Source organism: Clupea harengus, chromosome 13 (genome assembly GCF_900700415.2).
Source record: "Clupea harengus chromosome 13, Ch_v2.0.2, whole genome shotgun sequence".
NCBI classification, from domain to species: Eukaryota; Metazoa; Chordata; class Actinopteri; order Clupeiformes; family Clupeidae; genus Clupea; species Clupea harengus.
Window position 1 is genome coordinate 3,941,299 of NC_045164.1, and position 25,689 is coordinate 3,966,987.

The 25,689-nt window shown below is 41.7% G+C and overlaps 1 protein-coding gene across 7 annotated transcripts in view; it reads right to left on the reverse strand.

The window, feature by feature from the left end:
• Positions 1-8,379: 8,379 nt before the first annotated feature.
• The window catches only part of khdrbs2 (KH domain containing, RNA binding, signal transduction associated 2), a 67,666-nt gene continuing 50,356 nt past the window's right edge, over positions 8,380-25,689 (reverse strand). Inside the window, exons 7-13 of one of the 7 annotated variants that reach the window (XM_031578848.2) lie at positions 22,521-22,597; positions 22,223-22,281; positions 20,122-20,205; positions 18,754-20,002; positions 18,218-18,251; positions 15,245-15,392; positions 8,380-8,442 (exon numbers count right to left, since the gene is read on the reverse strand). In XM_031578848.2, coding sequence (XP_031434708.1) covers positions 19,968-20,002; positions 20,122-20,205; positions 22,223-22,281; positions 22,521-22,597 — 255 coding nt within the window. In that variant the 3' untranslated portion in view covers positions 8,380-8,442; positions 15,245-15,392; positions 18,218-18,251; positions 18,754-19,967. Of the gene's footprint in view, positions 8,443-15,244; positions 15,393-18,217; positions 18,252-18,753; positions 20,209-22,222; positions 22,282-22,520; positions 22,598-25,689 lie in introns of all 7 variants that reach the window. The other 6 variants (XM_042709513.1, XM_031578850.2, XM_042709515.1 and 3 more) reach the window with 6 other exon arrangements.

Consider the following 25,689-nt stretch of genomic DNA (forward strand, 5'->3'; position numbering starts at 1 on the left):
AAATACATGACCTTGATCATGGGAGACATGTTCAAATCAATATTTGGCTGTGTCAGAGCTGCAAGCCATGGAGCTAACTGCTAGCCCTCTGTCTCGCTACTGCACTTCTTAGTCTCTGGGATCAAACCAAAGGCTACTTCATCTATCCATCTTACCTCAACCTGTGTCAGTGTTGAGGTGAAACCACTCCGTCACGGATGTTTCTGTCAAAGCAGCGTTTGTCTCTGCAAAGCCCAGACCCATCTGCTGAAACCTCCATCCATCCATTACATGCACCTCCCTCAGTCCTATGTATAAAACCAAACTGATTGACTGTAAGACAGGATCGTTTCAATCAACTGACATGTACAAAGCCCCCCCTACACAATCAGTGGAATGAACTCCTCCATTTGTTTCCAGTGGAACACACCAATAATTGATGGACATGTAATGGGATGTTAAAGAACAATGCTGGGCTCTGGCAAGGCAGTGCTGTGCACTGGAGCATGTTGGTGTCAACAGCCAATATGAGAGAGACTTCATAATGATGAGCAGAGCGGCTGGAAGGGCGAGGAATTCCATTAAAGTGCCACGGTCTCTGACAGGGCGTGTGTTCAGACTCTTGGGAGACACACACAACAACAGATATGTTTACTCTCCATCTCACACAAAGGCAGGCCTTGGATTCATGGTCGCATAAATGATGAATAGAAACAAACCTACTACACCGTTTTATATGCTGTGTGCGATGTACGATGTGAGACATTTGAAAATTAAAGGTGCGATGAATCTTGTTTGTGTGTGTTGGTTGTTATAAAACTTTTACCTCTGCTTTTTTTCCTTGGTGCAAACTCGATAAACATGTAGATGGTCCTTGGTGCTGCAGTCTTTTCATGAGGAAATAGGAGTTCTTTGTCACGGTTGGACAGCTCCTGCCAAACTCTGCTGAATGGCTTTGACCTTGCTGGTGAATAGAGCAAATTGAATGCTTGCATTTTAATTATTTCTATATGGCAAGAAATTCAAAGCTTGCTTGAAATTCAAAGGGATCCATCTGGACTTGTGCATTGCACTAAGATCACTTGGCTCGTTCAGAGCTATAAATAGTCACAGATCTTTGAAATCTTCCATCCCGTTGGGATTGAGAGATGAAGTGAGCAGTGCCAAACCTGAGTAAATTTAAGCACACTCACCGCCCCTCCCCCAACACTCCCTCCTTTCTGATCAGCTTGCTGCAGTGAGCTCAAAATGTGCAGTGATTTCTAGAGTGATACTGTTTCAGTGTGGCAAATCACTGCCTTACTTTTTTTTCTTCCCCAGACTGAATCCCTGCCCTAATTCTGAAACTCACTGAAATATTTATCAAATGTAAATGTATGTCAGCGCCTCCTGTGTCTACCAACAAGACACCGTCGTATCTGCAGTTGCAGATTGACTGAGGGCTGCAGGGTTGTAATTCTCCTTTGTTCTCTGACATTTCTGCAAAAGAGATAGATTGGAGTTCATGTCTGTTGCTTGCGGTTGGGTCAGTCAAAGCCTCTCGGATTAACACAACCCTGTGTATTTACAATGCAATCACTGAGGTCGTGGCAGAGAGATCTGGGAGGTAAACGTGGCGATGGCGAGAATCTGTCAGAGATATTCGTCATCCGCACAGATGTCAGGATAGATTGGCTGATGGCGCTTCGCGTGATAAACCAATTTGATGAGCAGCATGTCCGCAGTCTCACCTGAAGTATTTATGACCCTGGGTGCGTTACAGACACACCGGGGGGGTTCTGAATGCTCCTGCGCACACTGCAGTTTCCTTAGCTCTAGACCTACTCTCAAGTTACCCATAGGACCTAGGCAACACAAACTTATCTTATTAGTCTCAACAGTGCAATCCACCGAGTAAACCAATTTTCAATAGAAGTTGCTGAGAAAGACACTATATATCGAAAGATAGAAATTGACAATTTTAGGGTACGTTTTCAACTTCATTATAACTCAATTTCAACAAGCGGGTAACATACATTGTCACCTTCACTGAATGTTGAAGTACTTGATCTACTGGATCTACTTGAACTACTGGTCCTTCTGTTCTCTGTCTTACAGCACTGATGACCAATGGACTTTCTATGTGAGGGTGGGGGTGGGGGTAGGGGACCAGAAATGAGGTTTGGGTTGAGTGACGTTTAAATGTGATACTGAGAAAGCATGTGGAGAATACAGCTCGACTTCCTTGAGCTGTCAGGACACCATCACACCCTGTCACCTGTTCTTGGATCCCATCCAATGCTTTCAACACAGAATGAAGCGGAAAAAAAGAAGGAGAAAGAAATCATCAAAACCTGTCAAGGACTTGTGGCGTGCCGCGTTTCATCATACATTCTCTCTGGGTTGAGGGGGGGGCCTTTTGGAGTTCAGCGCTGATAACAGTTCCCTTTCCTATTTCTGCCTCATCACACAGGGCTAACTGTTTAAACAAGGACGACTTTGCTCTGTTACCTGTCACAGGCAGAAGGGAACGACTGTGTTTGAACTGTCCCCCAGCACCTGTTTTGCATCGCTGAGCAGCCACCCCACGAAAGATAGAGCCTTCTTCTAATCCCTCTCTTCCCCTGTGTTTCATTCCAGCTTTGTCAAGGTGCATGGGTTTCCAATTATTTTCCCATTTTCATGAAGAGGATTAAAAGGTGATAACATGTTGCAAATAAACAACAGAACCCTTCGTGGGAACCAGAGGTCTGTCTGTGTTCACGTCTGGACACACAGAGCCCAAACCATGGAAGAGCTGCTTTTGGTCATCATATTGGCAAGGCCTGCTCATGCTATACATGAATTCCACTGAATTCTACTACAGCTTGTCCCCAGTATTTCTATGAGATTTTATTTTAGTCTTTCTATACAGCATTTTTGGTTATTTACTGTATATGGTTTTTGATTCATCTGTGAAAGCCTACAGTCAATGTAAGAAAACTTACAATGTAAGAAAACAGTGAAATTCTCAACATGTCTTTACAGAGCATCATGTAGTCTTTTGCCAAACCACAGACATTCATACTAGTTGGCTAGACTCTATGTTCCCTCTACGATTCATCCATCAAAACACAGATGAATCCCCAAAAGACTTCCGATGCCAGCTCACCTTTCCCAATAACCCTTGTGCCCACCCGGTCTGTTAATTAATGCTTACCAGATGCGCGGCTTCAGACATCTTCCCTCACTGTCATGCCGTCCAGATTCACCCCTCCACACACAACCCCCCCCCCCCACCCCCCCAGAAGCAGATTGAGTTACAGACTTTGTCTGGCAGTCATTTATTCAGTGTCCGGTGACAGAGCACAGCTATAATGGGAGTGTGACATCTGGCCCAGTTTGCCAGCGGTGGGCCTGACTGCCTAATGAACTAACATGTTTTGCATTGGCACTGCTGAACGCGCCGTTCATTAGCGCGGTTGCGACACACACACCCGAGGTCCTCCCCATCCTTCAGCGGTGACACTCTCCTACTGATAATGCGACGTGTCAGTTTGGTCCCCGGTCCAGCGGCTGAAAGAGCCAGGCAGCCATGTTGTCAAAGACTCCCTTCCAATTGCTTTTGAGCACTTTGCTTGTAAACACTGAAGTTCGGTGAGCACAGACTACACTGAACACTATTCTGTAAGAAATGCTAAAAAATGGTTAGAGGTCTATATCACTGTGTGGTGTGGACACATTTATTGTTGTCCTAAAGGCCGTCATATGGGGATATCGTGCAATAATTTTAGCCTGTGACTGAGTGTTCTGTATAGTAAATTCTTTAACCTTTTTCCTGACCTTGAAGTGGATCAATGTTTTGGATATTTCTTTTGTTGTCAGTATGTGAAACATGTTTTCAAACATGGTAAACTCTCTCACTAGTCTCATTAGAAACCCTGTTTATAGAAACACTAAGGTCATGAATCGTAAAAACAGAATCGTCAGTCACACAAAAAAATACTAAACTGAATAAAAATCCTTTTTATTGCATCACAGAACATTCAAAGGCACACTTCTATTGAAAGAGAGCATTACCAAATGATTCAATTTTCGCCAAACCACAAACAGTTCTTTGATCCTGGAGGCCTGGCTTTATCCTAAGTCTTTTTCATGAATTGGTGTCCATTTCACCTTTTTGAGGTGAGTCTCGCTGGCATATATTTCCACTGATGCGGCTTAGACGGTTACAGATGGATGTATTGCATTTCTGCGTGTATTGAAAAATCCTTGAGCAACTGCATTCATCGCTGACAGCCTGCAATACAGAGATGAAAAACAATCCATTACACCCTTTCGATATATAATACAAACTGAGGAAAGTGCTGGATGGGTGACATTTTCCATTACTGTGGCAGCAGCATGGAAATTCATTGTGGAGCGATGGGCTATTTTCTCTCGACAAAAAACGCAGATGCACGGACTCAGGACGAGCGGACAAATTAAATGCAAGGTTGAGATAAAGTGCTAATTGAATTCGGCAGCTGAAAAGGGAAAAGGCTTCTTCAGAACTCGGCGTCGATGGGCGTGCGCGGTTATCTGGCTGTTGCCATGCAGCTTGGCTGACAGATTGGCCCTTCGTACCATCTCGGACACCTCACAACAAACTCGTTTCCTTGTTCTCAGTCTGCGTTCATTACCACAAACACGCATACCCTCATTATCATTTCATAATAACTGATAATTACATATGATGTATCAGTTCATGCAGTGGGATCTATACCACTGCATCTCCAATGACATACAATACTACTCTCTGCTGACAACCAAAGGCCTGGTGATTGAAGAACAGACTTCTGACTATTTCTCCTCTGAGATTGACAGCAGGAGGGTGTGGTGTGTATTGAATGCCTTTGCTCTCACTCTATTTGAGCTCGCTCCATATCCATGGCTAGATTTTGATCAGTGTGACTTTGACATCAGCTGTGAAGTGTGCCAGGCTGGTGGTGCTTAAACCCTCTCAGAATCCTGCCGGTAATGAACTGGTGCTTGGACTAGATGAGAGGAACAGCTCACGTTTGATGGATGCCTTTAAATTTCTATGTTCATTTCTACTTTACTTTTTTGGCAAAGTGAATTGGCACAGCCCTTATGTGAGAGCTAATGATGAGCAAATGGGGCAATATTGAATTCTAGATCTCGTGACCCTTAGAGAGACAGATTCTGAAATAGTGGGGCTTCAATACAATTGATTGACCTGATTGGCAAAGGTACCTTTAAAATTGCCTTGTCAAAGATATATAGGGTTTAATATACTTGCCTGAATACACCTTTTCAACAACAGGTACAAATAAGACACACAGTCCACTTTAGTAAAAGACCACAGCCGCACATACCACGTGCCTCAATATCCGACAAAGAGGAAAATAATTTTACTTGGCATGAAATTACAGCACAGTTAATGATAATTGAGTAGATTTGTCATTGTGTGACAACAAGTACTGCCACAGGCCTATATGGATTGAGTACAGGCCAGTTCAACAGAGCGTTTATATGCAAAGGAAGAATAATAACCGCGTGTGAGCAGATGACAAAGACAGTGAGAGACAATAGCAGAAAGCTTGATAAATGAGCTAGCGTTTGTTTAAAAAACCCTACCCTCTGAGGTGTGTTTGATTGGTTGACCAGTAAGAGAAAGAGTGTCGCTTTCTGGGGCCTGGGATCAGTAAATTTGCGAAGGAGAAGACTATTAATTGCCCTCTGCAGAGATCCACAGTAATCTGATTAATGTTTTCATTGCATTTTGAATGTTGATTGGAGATCATGCAGACATTTTCATCTTGTGGATATTAATAATGGATTATATCTAACGAAATAACAGGTTTCTCAAATTCCTGTCATTAATTATTAAAATCACAATAACAGAGTCTCAGATTGTTTCCAACCTTGCCCCGTAGATCTCTCCCTGGGCACGGCAAACAAACAAACAAAAAATGTAAATAAGGTTTTTATTGCTTTATAATCCTGTATGGTGGGAAAAATGTCAGATTTTTTATGGAGTGTTTACAGCTTGTAATGCCACACAAAGTTACATCTTATGGGCACAAACACAAATAAAATGGCAGACGCAGCTATTTACATACTGTAAACATTGTTGGATCCTGTTGTTCAACAATGGCAGTTGGTTATGTGCTTACGACTGGCCGAGGAATGAAGGCGTTTCTCCAACCGTTGAGTCCCCATCCTTCCCATGCAGACATCCAACTCTAGACTCATCTGTGAGCTGAGGAGAGAGCAAGCATCAGCGGAGTGCAGATCATCACATGCTGGGCCGTGTTGTTGTAGTCAGCCAAACAAGCCAACAAAATTAGTTAGCAGCAGAAAAACAAATGAATGGAGCTTTTCTCACTTCAAGTTAAGTCTTCTTCCACGTTCTCAAGTTAACAGTGCTCTCCATGATGTGCTCTTCGAAGCGCTCGAGGACCAGATTAAATCTAAGAGCTTTTAAAACCTGGCACTGAGGCTGTGGAAATCTTCCTGTCAGATGCGTGTGCAGAGCCCAGTCATTACACTTGTGTTCAGAACAAATCCCTTCCTTGACTTTGCCAAGAGCAATGTGTTGCCTTTGTTATAGGGACGAGGCTATTGGCAACAGAAGCTCTCAGGCAGATGGTGTAATAGTGAAATGTTATGATGTCGAGTCAGCTTTCATTAATTAAGTGCTCCATCACACTATACTCTTCTTTTCCATTTGTCTAATGGGATAAGTTAGGCATTACACATGTACTGACAGATGAGCCTTGTTCCTTTCTGTGGAATTAAAAGCAAAAATTCTGATCTGTGTGGATGATGGATTGCATTTTGTAAACATACGTAATCCCTTTTTTTGTTGTATTTTTTGGCGATTCAGAAATACCTTTCGATCCGTGTGCGTCATTATTTCACATAGATATACAGACCTGGCTTCATCACTCTTCATTTTAGGCACAATACATCACAAAAGAGTTATCTGATGCATTGGAAGGTACATTGAACTCAGTGGCTCCCTAAAGAACAACCAGCTACTTAAATCTCTCCCCACACACCGAATTATTAATTAAAGTCTCTTGTGTGAGCCACCCCTGGATTGAAATTTAGGGTGACAAGATTTAAGTAAGTCTCCTACAATGGACATGAGTCACTTGTAATCACTGGATGAGAGTGAGGGTGGAACCAAACTGAACAGCTATTGAAATAGACACCAAATATGTGCTTAGCTCACAGGGACTCTGGCCCTTGGCAAGCATGGTCGTGCGCTCTCTCTAAGAAAATGGATCTGAGAGTGGTTTTGGCAAGGGCCACATGACTGACAGAAGACACTGAATAACTCTGGCATTGACTCACTCAGACACCCTGAATAAGCAGATGCTGGGGAAAAAAGCTGTTGGGTTATAGTGGTATGTGTGATGATGGTGGGGGAGGGGGAGGGGCAGAATACACACCTGCCTGGGGAGCAGGTGGGTCGGACTGAGAATGTGCCGCATGTCACAACATGTCAGTAGCTGGGTTTCCATCCATTTTTGAACATTCGAATAGGGCATCTTAAATGGAAACCCTTGAAATTCGCAGGGAAAAAAAGGAATTGTATTCACTGGAAGGGGGTGGGTTAAGTCCCAGAGTATAACGCAAATGTTGATAGAAACGGGTTTATTAGCATGAATGCAAATTTGTTGCAATTTTATTAAGTGTTTCTATTAAAGCTGCCCCGACAACCTTATGTTTTGATACAAACACGTGGTTCACAACTCTTGATTAAGGCAGAGTCCATTTTTAATTAGCATCACACAGCGGATGAAAACACATTTTTTTTGGCCGAATTCCCATGAATGTGCTTCAAATCTGCGAATGAGTTGGTTGGAAACCCAGCAACTGAGAATATCTGCTTCTACCTCTACATTGTATGCATAAGCTCATAACAGTGTTTATTTCCAACCTGTCATCTCCACATCATAATGTAATTGTGTGTGTGTGGTGTGTGTGTGTGGATTCTTCTATGCATGAATAATGAAAGGGGAATCTAATTTTAGATGCATGTGATTGTTTTATCAAGGTGCGATCGTATGCGTACCGTCAGGCAAATCCGCATCTGACAGACATTGATCTTTATCAGTCAGCACATACTTTTCCTCTTTGTATTAACTCACAGCTGAATCCAATTATAACAAAATGTCTGAGCTGCCATTCAACGGCGTAACAGCAGTGAGTGGCTCTTACAGAAAAAAGGCCAACAATTTTCACTTCTACGGTTCAATTGTCACTGGCACGATATGGAATGTATCTACTCAACACGACCGCTATTGTGTAAGAGTGCTTCTGACTTCTTGATTCAGAGTGTATATTCTGCCTCACGCCTTGGCCATGACTTACCATGCTGGACACACTCCGAGTGTGTGAGGGAACCCTATCTCCCAACATTTCTCTCTTTCTTTCTTTCTTTCTTTCTTTCTTTCTTTCTCGTCTCAGTTCTACCTGAGGTATCGGCACCTGGAACATGAAAAGAAAAGTAGGTGAGATGTAAAGCAGGGACATTTCCATTCATCACGCACTGAAGGAGACCGTCGGTAGCGGAAGAAGGGAAGGGGCAGAGTCGGGGCAAATAGATGATGCAACAGTCGCATTATGTATTTGCATCACACCTTAAATCTTTGTCAGTCTTTCACTGATGTCTGATGGCCTTAACACACCTAAAATTCCTCGTGGAACACCACCAGTTCGTTTAAAAACAGACAGAATCGGTCTGTGTGTAATGGCACATGTAAGTAACATGCTTATCACCGTGTTTGTATTGGCACACCCCGTGCAGCCGTTTGCTTTAAACCGTGTTGCCCTTTAAAAAGAAAAAAAAAATCCTATTACACATTTCTGTGTATCATTCATCTGCCGTTATGGCCTTTCAGACTTCCCTCCACTGGGTCAGCTCCCATACATCCATCATCCATCAACTGACGAAGTAATGAAATAATCTATTTTCATTCTCATTGTGCAGGGATGACTCAGTAGATGGAAAGGTGGCTTTCGGAGACTGTGCTGCTGCCCTGAGCCACGTCACTACATCACTGGTTCTAATCTGAGATAAGCGAGCAACAGAGGAGAGAGGATTTACTTGAGCGCACTCTTCATGACCATCGACCAGGGGGGAGGATCTACAGAGGGCCAGATAATAGGTCAAATAGTGAGGACGTAAAAAGGGTAAATGGTCACTACTAGAGCTGTGCCGTTTCTCCATAACTGAGAGAGGAACTTGATTAAGCGCCGCAGCTATTAAATGCCATTGACATGTTGAAGTAGATGCTGGATAAATTGTTTGGTCAAAGCCATCACCTGCTGCTGTCCATTAGGTGCTTAACTACAGACAGTGCTGACTTAACCAACTATACTTTATGTCTGAGGAACTAAAAATAGGAAGTTTCTGCTACTGTGTCATTAAAAACAAGCTTCTGGAACTTGTTGCTTCAGAAAGTCCTTACACTGTAATTGTGAGTTTGTTATCCTGCAGAGTGAAGATCCATCTGAATTCAATTACAAGAGCAGCAAGTGGCATTCGTGGAAGCATGCTGTTGAGCTAAATCATTTTACCGCCGGTGTAGGCTATTCTCTTCCCACCTCACCTGTGTCTTTTAATAGGCATTAGAAGCTGTGACAAAATACCTTGGCTAGTATGAAATAGGCTGCTCACAGAGTGTGGTCCGATGACAATTACTTTGGTTATACATTAATCTGGCAGTTGATTGCATTGACGCTGGCGATGTAATGAATACCACTGAAGGTTGTATTGAAGGTCGCAGTTTTTCTTCTACTTTTTATATATTAAAATATCTTCATATAAATGAATGTATCTCACCAACTGTCGAGACTGAATGTATTAAAAATGCAGTCTATGATTCGGTTTCGGATGTTGATATTTGAACTCAACTGCCATTCAAATTACACCCCTACCTTCCGTGCTTCTGATGCACCATGTTAATTGGCTGGGAGTGTTTATTCTGTGGTCTGAGCCACTATGCTGGTTTCCCATTTACAGAGCCAGGACTGTGTACAAACATTGGACTGATTTTGAGCACAAACACTGAACGGATAGCTGGAGGATTGTAAGAAGAAATTAGCTGAATTTGAAAAAATGTGTACGCAATTAGAATCGTGGACTTCTCCTTTAATGGAAGGGAGGAGTATATCATCAGAGCACTCCAAGGTTAATGTATTGGCAGAAAAATATACAGACTGAACAACATTTTTGTGAATGGATTTACAGGTGTAAAACATGTAGAAAACTTCTGTGAATGTAATTTCTTTTCATTCTAAATGCATGCCTTTTCATTTCCTTTGAACAAGGCACTTTATAAAACCAAAAGCTTGAGAGATGCATTCATTTTATATGCCCCCGAGTTATACAATTTGTTCAACCATAATAACTATATTTATAAATAAATGGCTCAAATGTGTTTACAGGAATGGGCAGACCATAGCATTTCCAGTGTAATTAATGTTAGATTGTTGGGGAGGGAGTGCATTTTGACAGGCTAAAAAGAATCTGTGCTGAGGCCGCCATGAATGATAATTTCCTCTAATCTGCTTGCAGTGCCTTTTAAAACACACCACTACCTTCAATCACAGCAAAGTTGTATGGCCTTTGAAAGCAACCTGCAGTAGGTGAGAGGGCTGGACCGGCCTCATGTTATATTTGTATATGACCTCTTTCTGCCATCTTGATGTGAGCCTAGTGCTCCATCTTCGAACCCCGAGGACAATTTAGCATTTCGCCACAAAGCCCCCCCTCGCTGATAAGCAGGGGGATTCTTTTTTTTGCCAGAGACAAATGAGATGCTAAGTATACAGGCTTCAAAGTTTGCCGGTGACACGGCTCAACCCCGAGCACAACTGGGAGATGACAAAAGTTACCACCTGTGTGCCACTGATTAGAAGAATGTGCCGGTTTGAATTAGTGGGCCTGAAGCCATTCAGATGTCAGAGCTGTCTGGCCAGAGGAAGAGGCCTCCTAGAGCTCGCCGGCTCCACACATTAATAAGCTCCCAGCCGGCGTTTTGCACAAGTGTGAACTTCAAGGTCTGCACAGAGAGAGGGAATAGCCCAGGACACCTATCTCATTGTGTGTGAGTGCTTTTAATACACTGCATTGTGTTGTATTTCACTCCTAGCTGAGCGAAAGTGCTAATTAATATGATTCCATTATGATTTTAATTGGTAGTTGAATTTGAGGCGTGCAGGTGCGTGGAGAATGGAAAGTCTGAATGCAATGTTCAGTTTGACAGTCATTGGTCATCTTTCAGCTATTTGTCAGAAATATTCTAACTTACAACATCCAGCACTTCTGTTACAGGTGTTAGTTTTTGCAGTTTTATTGGCTTTGACTGGTTGTTTTGCTATATTTGTCACCCAAACAAACTCTGTATGAAATTCCCTAATGGCTAGTTATCTTTCAAAACCAAAGGAATAATTTACTTCACACAGCTAAGCTGTGCTGACATTGTTGGCCTTTAGTAAAGATATCTTCTTGTAAATAGACATATCTACACACCCGTGGCAGAAACAAAATCCTACTGGGAGGGAAATTATCATCAACAAAAGATGATTTTTTTGTTGCTTCTGAGACAGAAACACATGCTGTCTCATAAGGCCTGCATCCGTTGTTAGGCTGTGTTAGCTTTATGGGCTCCATAGCAACATAGTACAAAGATGTAGTATACAGATTATGCTATAGTATTTAGCATAGTAGCATTTGCAGTAGTGATACAAATGGTTTGTCTGAATACAAATGATTACCTACTGCGGTAACAAATAGCACATGCAATCCTCTGTCCTGTCATCCCTCACCTGGGCACATGGTAAAACATTTTTAGCAGGGCTATAAGAGGGTGGATTCCTGAGCGAATGTGATTTAAGGACTTATTGGGGGAAAATGGCTCCTTAACTGATAGCCATGCACTGGAGGTCAGGCCCTCTTGTGGTGCCCTCGTCATGAAAATTGATTAGAAGTGCTTTTAAAATCAATATCCCCCAAGCAGGGATTAGTGACCTCTGCATGTGGTTCAGGTGTTCTTGTAGAAAGGAATTTATTAACATTTCCTCATCAAGATGAACTACTATCTGATTCTGTGTAATACAGGCACGGTTTAACACAGCAGGAAAAATAACACCCACACGTGCAATCTGGCTCCTATCATCTGATCATAGTATAGCAAATGTGACCATGCGTTGGCCTTCCAACAAATCCAAACTGTCTATAGACTGGGTTATTGACTTAGAACTTTATAAATATCTGGTTCTCGTTAGATAAGCAAAGTTGGTTGTGCTTGCCAGTCAAGGTACAGGCAAGGCAAGGTTTATTTATAAAGCACAATTTATACACAGAAGAAATGTGCTTTACCCTAAATAAAAACAAAAGGAACATCCAAAGGAAAAATAAAGACAAAGTGCTTGATAGTGAAAAATGATAAAAGATAAAACTATATAATATAACATAATATAAAAAACTTAATTAAAAGAAAGTAAAAAGTACATAAAGTAGAATAAAACCATAGTGGAAGTAGCCCCAATAGGGTCTGCCTAAGAACAGAGCCAAAAAATAACCACGCCAATAGAGCTTAGCCGTAAGCACAAGATGTCACTTCCCTGTCAGGAATAACTAGAGATCTACTTCCAGAATTAAAATACAGTCCAAATAAAATGCAAGTTTTAGAGCTCAATCACAGGCACATGAAAAGAGAAATGTTTTCAACCTGGATTTAGAAATGGCTACATTTGGACAACATCTAAGATCTTCCAACAGTTTGTTCCAGCTAAATGCTGCTTCACCATGTTTAGTTTGGAGTCTGGGTTCTACTAGCTGAGCAGAGCCCATGGATCTAAGAGCCCTACTTGGTTTATATTCTATAAACATATCAGAGATGTATTCTGGGCCTAAACCATTCAATGATTTATAGACTAGTAGCAGCACTTTAAAATCTATTATGTAAGTAACTGGAAGCCGGTGTAAAGATTTTTGAACTGGAGTAATGTGCTCTGTTCTCTTGGTCCTGGGTAGAAGTCTAGCAGCAGCATTCTAAATGAGCTGCAGCTGTTTAATGGCCTTTTGGAGAAGTCCAGTTAAAAGAACATTACAGCAGTTCACCCTGCTGGAGATAAATTGATGGATGAGATTCTCTTGGTCTTTTTGGGACTCCAAACTCTTGATTTTGACTCTATGTCTGTTAGTCTGTTTTGGTGATTGCTTTGATAAGGCTGGTGAAAGTGAGCTCTGAGCATTACAATGCCAAGATTTCGTGAATGGTCTTTTGCTAGTATAGCCCGAGAATCATGGTGTTTACCAATACTACTTCTCTTCTCTTTGTTTCCAAATGCATTCATCTCTGTTTTGTGTTTCTTTAATTGAGGAACAATTGGGCTCCAATTGTTTATTTGCGCTAAACTTTCCACAGTGAGTCTATTGGGCTTTAGTCATCCAGTGAGAGAGCCAGATATGTCTGTGTATCATCTGCATGACTATGGAAAACAATGTTGTTGTTCTGTAAAATTTGACCCAAAGGCAGCATATAGAAGTTGAAAAGAAGAGGTCTGAGAACTGATCCCTGGGGGATTCCGTGTGCCAAAGCCACCCTATCAGATTCAGAACTGCCAATGGTGACAAAGTGACTCTGGTCTTCTAAATCAGACCTGAATTAATTAAGGACTGCTCCAGAAAGTCCTACCACAACAAAAAATGGCTGAGTTGATTAAAAACAACTTTCTCTTTTGTTGAAGTTAAAAAAAGTCAGTTGGTAGTGTACAATGTGCTGAACTGTTTTTTGGTCAATAGTATAACATTCTGACATGTTAAGTTATTTCTAGGTGGTTGTAGAGACATCATGTTTTCATTGTTTTGACTGTGTGGTGTTGATGGTCAGTCTAATAGTTTAGATTTTCTTGACCAAAAAAGCAAGCAAATGCATTACATTTCTCTGTGGAAACGAGTTCTGGGGCTATCTGTTTTGGGGTGTTGAGCTTGTCAACCATGACAAATAGAGTGCAGATTTTGTTAATGTTCCTGTTAATCATTTTAGACAAATGTAGCTGTCAAGCCCTGCATAACCCATTGTTAAAACTACAAAATCTGTTTATAGAGGTCATAGTGGATTTGAAGTTTACCTTAAGTTCAGCTTTCCTGCATTCTCTTTTCAGGACTTTTACCATCATGGTGTTTCACCACCCTGCCTCCTGTTTGCTCAAAGTTTTCTTGACTTATGCCTGTGCAACAACATTCATGACATTTTACATTTTCAAGTTAAAAATTAATCTTTAAGGGGGACACTGTGGCGCAAGCCGATAAGCCCCCCATTTACGGGCATTTACGGGGACACAGGTTCAAATCTGGCCTGCTGTCTTTCTCCCGATCCTCTCCCCGCGTCTTCTCCGCCTCGCTTCCTGTCCACAACTCTTCACTGTCCTGTCCAAATAAAGGCATAAAAAGCCCAAAATAAATCTTTTAAAAAAAAATAAAAAAGTAATCTTTAAATAAAGCAGCTACTCGTCCTTCTTTCTTAACAATTCAGCATGTATTCATAAAACAAAAATTCACCGGTGCTGTTTCGTTGAGAACAATAGCGCTGCTGCTGCTATCAGTAGCACTCACTGAACATTCTGTACTCTGTGCTTCCAGAGAAGATGAAGGGCAAGGCTATTGCTAATGATGTTGAAGTGGCCTAACAGATCTTTCCAAATGAGGAAGGGGACAGGGACAGGGGGACAGGGGTGCCATGCCTTTTTTGGGCAGAACTTGTGGGCTGGCTGAGAGAGTTTAGTCCCAGCACAGACCATTTCCTCCATAATCTCTGAGGGGGGGGGGGGGTTGAGGGAGAGAGGGTGGAGGATGAGAGGGATGACTGCGGTGACTCTGCTGGTAACTGTAGTGTCCTTGGTAGATGATGCGGGTCATCATAACTCTCCGCACAGGTACAAAAGAACAGGAAGAAAGTCGAAAAAAGGGAAAAAAGTATAGAGTGAGTCTTGTGTGATTTCCATTTCTTGAAAGAACACTTCTTTTCTTCTATTTCACAATCACATAGAGGGTGTGTGTGTATATGTGTGTAAATGTCTCTGTGTGTGTGTGTGTGTGTGTGTGTGGGTGGGTGGGGGTGAGGGTGGGGGGGTGCTTCTGCTTCAAGTTTTACTGGCAGCCTCTAAAGTACACAGGATGGATGCCAGGCCAGCTGTCTCACATTCCTCACGTAAAAAAAAACAGCACATGTTGACTGCATAGAATTAATTAGGAGTGAATGTCAGGTGTGATAATTACCTCTTTCCCCAAAAATAAACATTCCCTCTCCATCTTGTCTTCAGGTTTCAGATAACAGATTGTGAGGCACACACAGATCATCGCGAAGGGAAGAAGAATCTGTATTTTTCTGACATTTTTTTTTGTCAGTTCTCTACTCTGCATAGGGCTGTAATGACATTCACATGAAACAAACAAACAAACGAACAAAAATAGATTAGTCACAGGCGAAACTCTTTTAATGGCATGCCTTCATTTGTATTACATTTTTTCTGTCCCATGGCCTTGGTTATTCTGTGCTTGTATCCTGCAGCTTAATTAAGGGAATGTTAATTACCCAAATGTTCAAAGCATTGTTGTACAGGGGCACAGTTCCACTTGAGCAGACAGTCCCCTAAGACCATCAGTCATGTGTGTAATTAATCTGCATACTCAATCTGACTGGTTTGCATTATTCTAAGCAGAGGGTACCTCGGAGCTCCCTCCTTGTCTCGGCTCTGTTGCTCATATAAATGGATGAATAATATCACTGCGGTAGAAAAAAAGAAAAACATCTACAACTCCCCAGATTTCCAAATGAAGTCCTCACAGTTTAACTGCCTTCGATTGGAAATGCAGTTGGCCCGCGATGCTATTTGAATTGCTGAACTGTTTTGGTCACTGAAACAACACTGTTTTTGTGTTGATGTCTTACGAAAAGTTGAACATGGTTCTGCCTCTGATATATGTGAATACATCAAGTGTGGAAATTGCGCAGGACACACACATACACCATATACACGTATTCCTCTCCTTAAATTACTTGTACTGAGTATCACCTCACAGCATTGCGGACATTTAAAAAGTATATGCAATGCATTATATATTAGATAACACTTCTTTTTATTATTCCTTGACAGAATGGAATTGAAAGATGGACCAGTTCACTTTCAAGAAACAAGTGTGTTTTAACCAGTGAATGGGGTACTGCTGACAGTACCACAAATTGAAGATGTAAATATTCATGAGCCCAACTCCCCCATCCTATGTCACAATGGAATGAATCCCTTTCAGAACTCTGAGGGCCAGATTTACTAACAGAATTGCGCACACTTCGGGCGTAATTTCTACGCAATATGCGGAAACACATTGTGAGCTGTATGCAGCACTGATTACGCTGCCCTCGCAAATGTTAGTAAATGAGGCCCTGAGAGTCAACATAGAAACATTTCTTTATTTTGATTTCTCAAAAACCATGTATGTATGTAGCAGAAAACTGAATGAAACCATAGAGCACAGCCAGCTATAAATACATAATAGTATGCTTTAACTTCTATCGGTCATATCTGTAAACTCTTCATTGAGCACTGAGTGGCTAACAATTTATCTCACTACAGGCATTCAAAAAGCCATGAGACTACCGATTTTGATGACAAACAAAATTGTAAGGAGAGTTTACACACATCTTTTCATGATACTGCTAATATACTTCAGGATATGAACAGAATTCCACAAAGGCTTGGATTTAGGGCTAGATTTGTGTGTCTTCTCACAGGATGGACACACACACACACACACACACACACACACACTGCTGAAATCTGAATGGCTCTTAAACTGAATGACTCACAACTGTTTCTCTTTGAGTGTGTTTCATGGCTGACCTTTCCAGTGTTTGCAAACAAGTCTGATATGATTATCTGTGCCTGACTGAGAGGGAAATGGCTTTGTTGCACTTACAAATCTGTGGCAGTTATTTACACAGCAATCAAGATCACACATTTGGGGTTCTATTATAAGCACCGACAGAGAGCTAAAATGGCAGCTACACGACGTTCAGAGTGTGTATGGAAATAGTGAGACTCAGTTAAAGGTGTGGCATCTGTCAAGACGAACTCCACAGCTGTCTGATCCCTCCCGTGTTTAGAATGACACGTTCTATAATGTGGTTGGAGATTCCACAGCGTGGTTTGTCAGGACTGAACAGGTTGACTTGGGAGAGATCTGTATTTTAAAGTCAGTTCAAACACACTGCACACAGGCTGAGGGAGTAGTTTTCAACGTATCGTCTGCCAACTGTGTACACCTGTATCTGGATGGAGTGAATTGCTGTGGGGTCACGTGGACAGCACTGTTTTCCAAGGGGTGAGCAACTGCACTCGTGCACGATTAATGGTCAGCTATTGGTTATTGGGTGACAATGGGACCCACGCGGGTTCATTTTATAGACCCACAAGGCCACAGGTGACTGCATATATGGATGGCACTCTGAGACCATCCTGGTCACACTGCTAAAGGTATAAGCCCAATTTGTGAAATATGAAATCAGTATTTCGACACGGGTAGTGTGTGTTCTAACAGTGAATGACATACTGCCAGTAATTACACTCATGGCTATGACATATCAACAGAAAAAACAACAACAACAAAAAATGTGTCAGTGCAAGAGGAGGCTTCTTGTGCACATCCTTATGTGGGTGTAAACAAACAGCAGAGGAAAAGCCTTATGCTCTGTGTCTCTAAAAGTCTCTAAATGCAAATGTTACATGGAGTTCCTGCATGAAATGGCAACAGCTGTAACATCTTATCGACTGTTACATCATAAAAGGTACATTTATTTGTTGTTCTTGCCAAGACTACCTTATCCTGAAGTAAGCAGAAATGAGTTATAAAGTGGGAAACTACAGAAAATCAAGAATGCCATAATGTTCTTGTGCAACAGTCTGTATGTCGTTAGTTGACATGTGCATCACGTTATGCAATTAACTAATAGCACTGCATGTAGAGGCTTTTCGGAACTCTGAACATTAGGATCCTACCAATGCCGTTTGTTAACATGTTACCAAGACTGTCATGTGTTCCCTTCTTTAGATTTCCATATGCTTCTGGGCCACTTCTTCTTTATCTCTGAGCAGTCCTAAAGTCATTGCTGTTTGCCTTTGAGAGCATATTTTTATGCCACAAAACTAAAGAAACAGAGAGAAAGAAATTCAGATAGAAACACAGAAGTCTTACCTGCTTCGAGTTGTCCCTAAGTGTTACAGTGCACCTGTTAAGAAAAACATAGTCAAATGTCAGAAAGCCTCTGATGTTCCTTAGACTTTACAAAAACTGAAATCTGAACAAGGAATATAATATATATGTAGATGCAGAAATCTAATACACTACCATGCAATGGGATCCCACAAATTGTTACTATCAAAAAAGTAAACCAACTTTGGGGGGGGGGGGAGGGGGACAAAAGCTGTCACACACTTGAAAGCAACCATGCCATCTTTTTGGTTCAGGTTAAATGCTTTTGTTTAGCATATCAGACAATAACATTTGTTTTAGCTTTCTTTTATTGATTGAATTGTCACGATTCTTCGTCTCTTATATAAATTGTATGTTAATGAGTCAGTTTTGGAGTTTTCTAGTTAACATTAATTAGCGGTTTTAGAGGGCCAAGGAACTTATTCGAGGTTAGGCAGGACAGGTTTACTTTTTTAAGTGTCAGTAACTTATGTTTATGATTGGCATACGCAACATTTGAGTTATTATTGGGGGGTTACCTGCTTAAGGGTTTAGCGATCCTTTCAGTCTCTTAATTAGAGCGTCAGCCTTCAAGTCTAATAAGTCACAAAAGAGAGTTCAGGTTTCTACCGGCCTTCAGGTGCAGTAGCAGTATTATTTAAAAGCACTGGTATAACAGCACAAATACTGAGCTGGACTCACAGTGATGGAAAGAAGACAGAGATAGCAGAGACAAAAGATGGATATCTTAGTGCACCCCACTCCCCGTCTAGAAACAGATTGTGAATAGCGACAGTATTCACATGAGGTGGGCCCAGAGGCCAACACTAAAGGTAGAAGGCATTTAGACAGTCTTATTGTAGTATGGGGGGTTTTCCTTACCTCTTAGCTCCATAACATTCTCAGAGACAAGCTAGTGCAGACAGGTCAATCAGAATTGACGTTTAATGAGGTCAAGCTTAAAGAATATGTTAAAAATGAATTTATTGGTCTTAACAATTGATTTCCATTAACATGTAATACATTTGATGAACTAATCAATAGTCAATGAACAATTTAGCTCTAGCATTAATGGTGCCTCTCGAGTGGATTAATGTAGCTTATCTAGAAACTTACAGAAAATGACTTCAAATTTTTGTAGATTTATTTCCGTATTAAAAAAAAAAAAAAAACATTTTAGCCATTTCCTAAACCCAAGCAGGCATTTATTACTATAAACAAGTACTTGGAATGCATCTAATTTTACAAAAAAAAGAGAGAAAGATTTCAACATTATTGACAAATTATGGCAAACAATTATATGGCCACCTATTTAGAGAAGCTTACACATTGTGCTTTATGTTCTTTTATTACATGATTTATGTACAGATACATCTTAACACAGAACAGAGCACTTGTCGGGAGCTACATACATAGCTGATTGCTTTCTACCCCAATACCGAAATTGAAATTAAATTTACAAACGCAATAGTTAACATAATTAAATTAACAAGTATTAAAAAAGAAGTTATATACAAGATGGTTATCTTCACTTAATGATAATAAATCAATCTGGCCTGAAGGAAAACAGGATCACGGAAAGGATCAGTATGCGTAAGTTATGTGGCAACTTCATGCTTTCGTTTACGGATAACACACAGTTATGTACAACCAAAATGACAGCATTTCACGGCAGGGTCTGACGCATGAACCCCCCCTTTCACATTTAGATCTCAACGTTTGTCCATATTATCAAAAAAATCAGTGGGTTGGGTCAGGGCCTAGGTTTAAATGGATGATTCCTGGGTCCTATATCAAGGGGGGAGGGGGGCGGTCGAGGGAGGAGAGAGCAAGTTTTGAAGAGAGTCAGAGTAATTAATGTGGTCATGTTGGAGGACACAATGTTTCGGAGCACCTTCAATATCTACCATATGGATGTTCTCTGTAGCCCCGTCTTACAGGCCTTGCTGGTGGGGCTTTTAGGGCGGGGCGTGTGGAGGTCCAGTCTTCTTCTGCTACAAGAAGACAAGTACAAGTTGCCACATCACACAACCACAAATAATGTACAAATAGCCACATAACATGACTGCACACTTTTTCAAGTTGGTCAGAAACACTACAGCTTATTCAACATTGGGCTACCCTATTTTCAATGGTGATGATGCTGCATTTACGCCCTCGGCCATCGGAACGCACGTAACACACAGCTTGAGTCTGACAGTCAATAATCTTAAAACCCCTAAGCACAAAGCATACATCATTTCATTCAGTGCGTGTATACTACCTTATTATATGGCAAACATTTATCCATGCACACACTTGTGCACACGTCAACAATTAAATGTCATCCTTTGTTGTCTCAAGATGGTAAAGTGTGACTAAGCATCACACCTCATCTTATTTTTGTAATTATAAATGAACAGCATGGAGACAGCAGTGTGACTTGAATGTCAGCTGGGCTAGCAGTGCCCAAGCTCTCTGTTGTCACAGGCAGAGAATTGGCTGAGAATCCATTCACCATTAAGCTTTCAGAACATGCCCAGCCGGCCGTCAACAAAACAAACAACTGACCGTCGGGGCAGAGAGGCCGTAACCTTCAAAGCGTGTGCTGGCCCGGGTCCTGGCGGGGGACACTAAATCACATCACGCTTTTTTGGGGGGACGGATGTGTTAGAGACTCTGGCAACTAGGGGGTTTAGGATTGTGACATGAATTGGATTATTGAGTCTACAATAAAATCTTTGAATTGTACACAGGCTAATTGGCAAGATGGACTGAGAAAAGTGAAATATATCCTCTCTCATTCACAGTCAACGTGAGAGTAATTAAGGTCGCCCAGGTTGTCACACCAGTGTAATCTAACCCTGCTGTTGAAAATGAATTAGACATTCCCAGTGTAATAACAGAGAGTCCCATTGAAAGCTGGCAGGGCCCGTCACCTTGTTAGGGCTTGAAACGACATGAAACACCCACTCCTCGCACCACACAGAGGTTTGGTTTTCCATGTTACAAAGTGTTTATGGAGCATGAAATCAAATCATTGCTCTCTGGGTTTGTTGCCTTTCGCTCAGGCCTCCAGTGCACCAGTCCTCAATTTTACCGCGCCGGGAACCGAATGACCAGGCCTGGTGCACAATGCCGAGTGGCTTAGAAAACAACATGAGCCTTTGCCAAGGGCAACGGGATGGCGGGTATCAAACGTAATCCTATGAGGGGCACACTTTCAAAAAAGCAAAAACGCTAGCCAGCCTCCAAACCCTCACAATAGGCATCAACCCAAAGCCTCCAGGTTCCGGCTGGCCCCCGGCCTGTAGCTGGTGCGATCCAGCCAAGAGGCTACCTTTGCCAGGTAGGAAGGGCATTGCTCATGGCAGCCCCGTCCCAAGAGGTGCTGGTGGTCTGGCAAAGACCGACACAATGAGGCTTTTCACTTTATCTCTCAGCTGTGAAACATCACCGTCTCTGGGAGGTGGTGGGAGCCGTGCCAGCATTGTCTGGTTAGTGCCATGCTTGAGTCAGATAAAGAGGTGCCGTCACCTTCTGAGTAGGACACAGTGCTTCACTGGGGCCTATACGGTTCAGGCAGGTAACTCCAAGGAACAACATGAAAATGAAAATAATGCAGTTTCTGTTCTGTTTTTTTTTTTCTTGACTGAACCCCCCCCCCCCCCCCCTAAGTTGGTGAGTCATAAAGTATAGCAAACATCCAAATGCGAAGTATACAGCAAGAACCGGATGGATTTATTTCCTTTTGACAGCATGTCTTTTGTAATCCTTAACCATGTCTCCAAGAAGTCTAAAACTGAGCATTCTGCAAGAACGGCTGAACAAAACTGCTGACAATGGGAAGGTCTTGTTCAGCCTTATTTGATGAGACTGCTGCTATTCTGATTGACAACGCACAAACCATAGAGACAGGAAGCCGGACTTAATCACCGTTACACTGTTTAACACTAAATAACGCATGGCGTACCAGTTAGGCACACAGTACCTGTGAGACACTAAAAGAGAGAGAAACTCTGCCCTTACCATAGTTGTTGTAGGATTCTTCAGTGGTTCCGTGCCCATATTCATAATATTCAGAAATGCTAAAATGAGGGAAAAAGGGTGATCGATCAACTTTCAAGCAACATATTACAATTAAGCATCTAAAGAAGAAAAAGAACAGCAGACAGATTTAGTCAGATAGTAGTTAGTTAGTTTGGGTTCACTTCAGTCAATATGGTTAAGATACATGATCAAATGGATGTAAGAGAAAAGAGAGATCAATAGACATTATGTGAACTTGTGGTATAGTTCCTGAACACTGAGTAGGAAGGGGTCATACCTTTTTGACTGATTAGCATCATCATAGGCATCATAACTCTGGTCGTCATATTCACCGTCATAGCCATCATCATAACTCTGAAACCCAGAAACAGAACAAACAACATGTCGTAAGTTTCACAGGAACCCGTTGCTTAGTACTGTGTCTACCGGACCGGACTGCTTCAAACCAATTTAAAGTTTCAGTGAATCCTCTCAAACTCTCGCTTACGGTTCCTGCTCTCGCTTTGGTGAGACTGTGGACCCAAGACAGCAGGTCTAAGCCCAGCTCAATTTGATCTCCAAACAGCAGCGCCACTAATCACTTCGGCTTCAAGAATCAATGATTAATTACATAGAGAAGGGATTTTCCTCATAAATATACTCCCTTAGTGAGTAGTGTGACATGACAGCTGATTCCTGTCCAATAGCAGGTATTGATTCATGTTCATGAGGAACAGTGGTTTCATTGGTCATGTCCAAAATAAATAGGTTAACCTTTGGGACTGCTTTCGCACAGATTTTTTTCTCCCCCCCCCCCCTTAAACAGAAAGAAAGGTGCTTTTATGTGCTTGAATACTAACTAAACAGCAAATCATTTCTCTGCATTACTCTATGAAATAATGAGATCTAGAATCTTCTATTACATCAAAGAAAAACTTTGAAGTTTGAAAATATCTTACTGTACGTCTGCTAAGGTAATTATCCCTTGGTACAAATCATTCTGCGATCAATTATGTGAAACGGCACAGAAAAGGCGAGAGGAAACCTGATTGCAATTCAAAGGTTATATCAAGCTTGAGCTTCCAGTCACGCTGCTCGGCTGTTAATCTGTCTTCATGTTTATCCTTTGCCAGTTATCGCCTTCATCAAACATTTGGAAGGTGAAGCCAGTCTCTTATCGCTGGATCTCGTTTACATCATTCAGGTGGTGTTCACAATGTGTCTGCGTAACCATCACCATCATCTTCATCATCATAATCTCCTGGGTTTCATCCCCGTTCTGTCAGTGTGTCTGCCACTGTCAAGCTATAAAACTTTTGACAAAAAAAAGGAATTTCAAAGCTTGGTAACAGCTTAGCAACACCAGCTCACATCTCATTCTTGAAATCTATTTTTAAACATAGTTCTAGGAACAAATACATCTACCGGCAGGTTTACTAAAATCTTCCCTGACAGCTGTGCGGTACTACTCAATAGTAGAGGCTAAAAAACAAAACAAATCAAAATTACATTGAGGAACAGTCTGGACGAGCCATGTATTGTTCCTCCAAAATAATAATTTGAAAATGGTGGTTTAGCTGCCTAAGCCACAAATGCCTCAAATTGGGGGCAATTCTGCAAGTCTTTCCGGACCCCCCCACCCTCATCTTTCTCTGTCTTTCCAATAAGTGGAACCGTCACAATTCTGATAGCAAATGCCACTTTGCCTACAACAGTGTAATAGCCCTACGCTGATTAGACTGAATTAAATACATGGAGCTAGTCTTTTACTGTCAGGGACTTATCAGAGAAAGGCCCACTCATTGTGGTATTAAAGCTCTGTCTTCGTCCACCTCCCCCGGTCTACATTCCCATTCTGCAAGATTTACAGTGGTTCTGTAAGTATGAACACGGATTACACTAAATTAAAGTTGGGGGATTATGTCAGGGATTAAGTTGTTCCGCGGATCTAACACCTCCAGCTTCCTCTATTAGACTCCTTTCATAATGAAAGGGTCAAGACACCATCCTATTTCTTTAATTGACCATTTTGTTAATGTCGGCATGCAGAAAAAAAAAAGATATCTACCAATCCTGAGAGAGCAAATCCCCATGGCAAATTTATAAGGCAGTTAAAGGAATCTGAATGTATCTGAAATGTGTTTAAAGCTGGGTCACTCAAAATAGCACACGCTACTCATTTTAACTTACTTTCATTGACTTTCCTTACAGAGGTTATTGTCACTTTTCTTCTTGACAAACTGGTGTCTGTTCAACAGAGGCTAAGGTGAAAAATGTTATTCCAAAAAACTGGTTCAAAAAACTGTTGTGCTCTATGCAAGACTCTTGAGAAAAAAGAGGCAATTTAGAAACGTTAACAGTTTTTCAGATGATGTCCTCAGAGAAAGTCTTCAGGGTTCAGCTTTAAAGAGCTCTCTCTCTAGAACCATTCTGGTGGTTCTTAGGCCACCACTTCTAAAACGAATTTCAACTTTAAAGCAGCAAAAATAAGAAAGGACATTTTCCCCGTATAACATTCTTTCTGTGGGAAAGCTTTCATGTGGAGCCCTTTCTAGAACTTTTGTTCCTTTTAGATTGAAGGATTATCACCCAGAGTGCTTCACTGACATCCAGCTACACAGTGGGCCAGAGACGTACCCTGAAAAACAAGACTGCACACCACATTTGTGTTTCTCGAAGCAGTTTCCTCAGAGAAGTGTTGCCATGCTTACTGTTCATGCCAAATTGGGTTGCCTTTTCAGCCATTCTTTCCCAAAATATCTAACCATTGTTAAAGTGACTTCATATTGACTCTGTCTTATCAAAGGGGAGACCTGTTTTGTGGGCAGTCAGGAAAGTGGGCAGAAACGCTCACGGCTTGATGGCCACTTTCTGGACCCACTATGCTCTGTGGGCAACATGTTTTTCTATAGGACCCTGTTACTTGGACAGCCTGAATTGCTATTATTTGGCTACTTTGGAGCTGCTTTCATTTTCCTGCTTTGCAGCAACTGTCACAGAAACCTGGCAGCCCTGATGTGTACAGAGGAAGCCAGCATGTGTCCTGCTCCTTCACCCTACCTACGAGAGAGAAAGGAGGACACTGGATGGTTCTCATACAAATCCATAGCCATCTCATGCAGTGACAGTGATTATGTGGGCTTCACAACGCAGTGACTTTGCATTCTCTTCCAGAGACAAAATCTAATCCAAAGTGTGTTTTTCCCAAAAACCCCCAGTCCTGCTCCATGCAAATACTGTCAATATATTAGACATGCAGAGCTGTTCACTAAAGCAATTGCCTCTCACCTTGGTGACCTAAACATGGACTCAGGAGCCACCGTGCATAACAAGTGTGGCTCCCAGTTAATGATGCCTGATCCTTACATTTCAACAGTCATTTGGAAAACCAATTAACTCCACTCCTATTGAGTGAGGCAAAGAGGAAATAAATCAAGTGTTAACACACGGGCGGAGAGCCGTGGTTT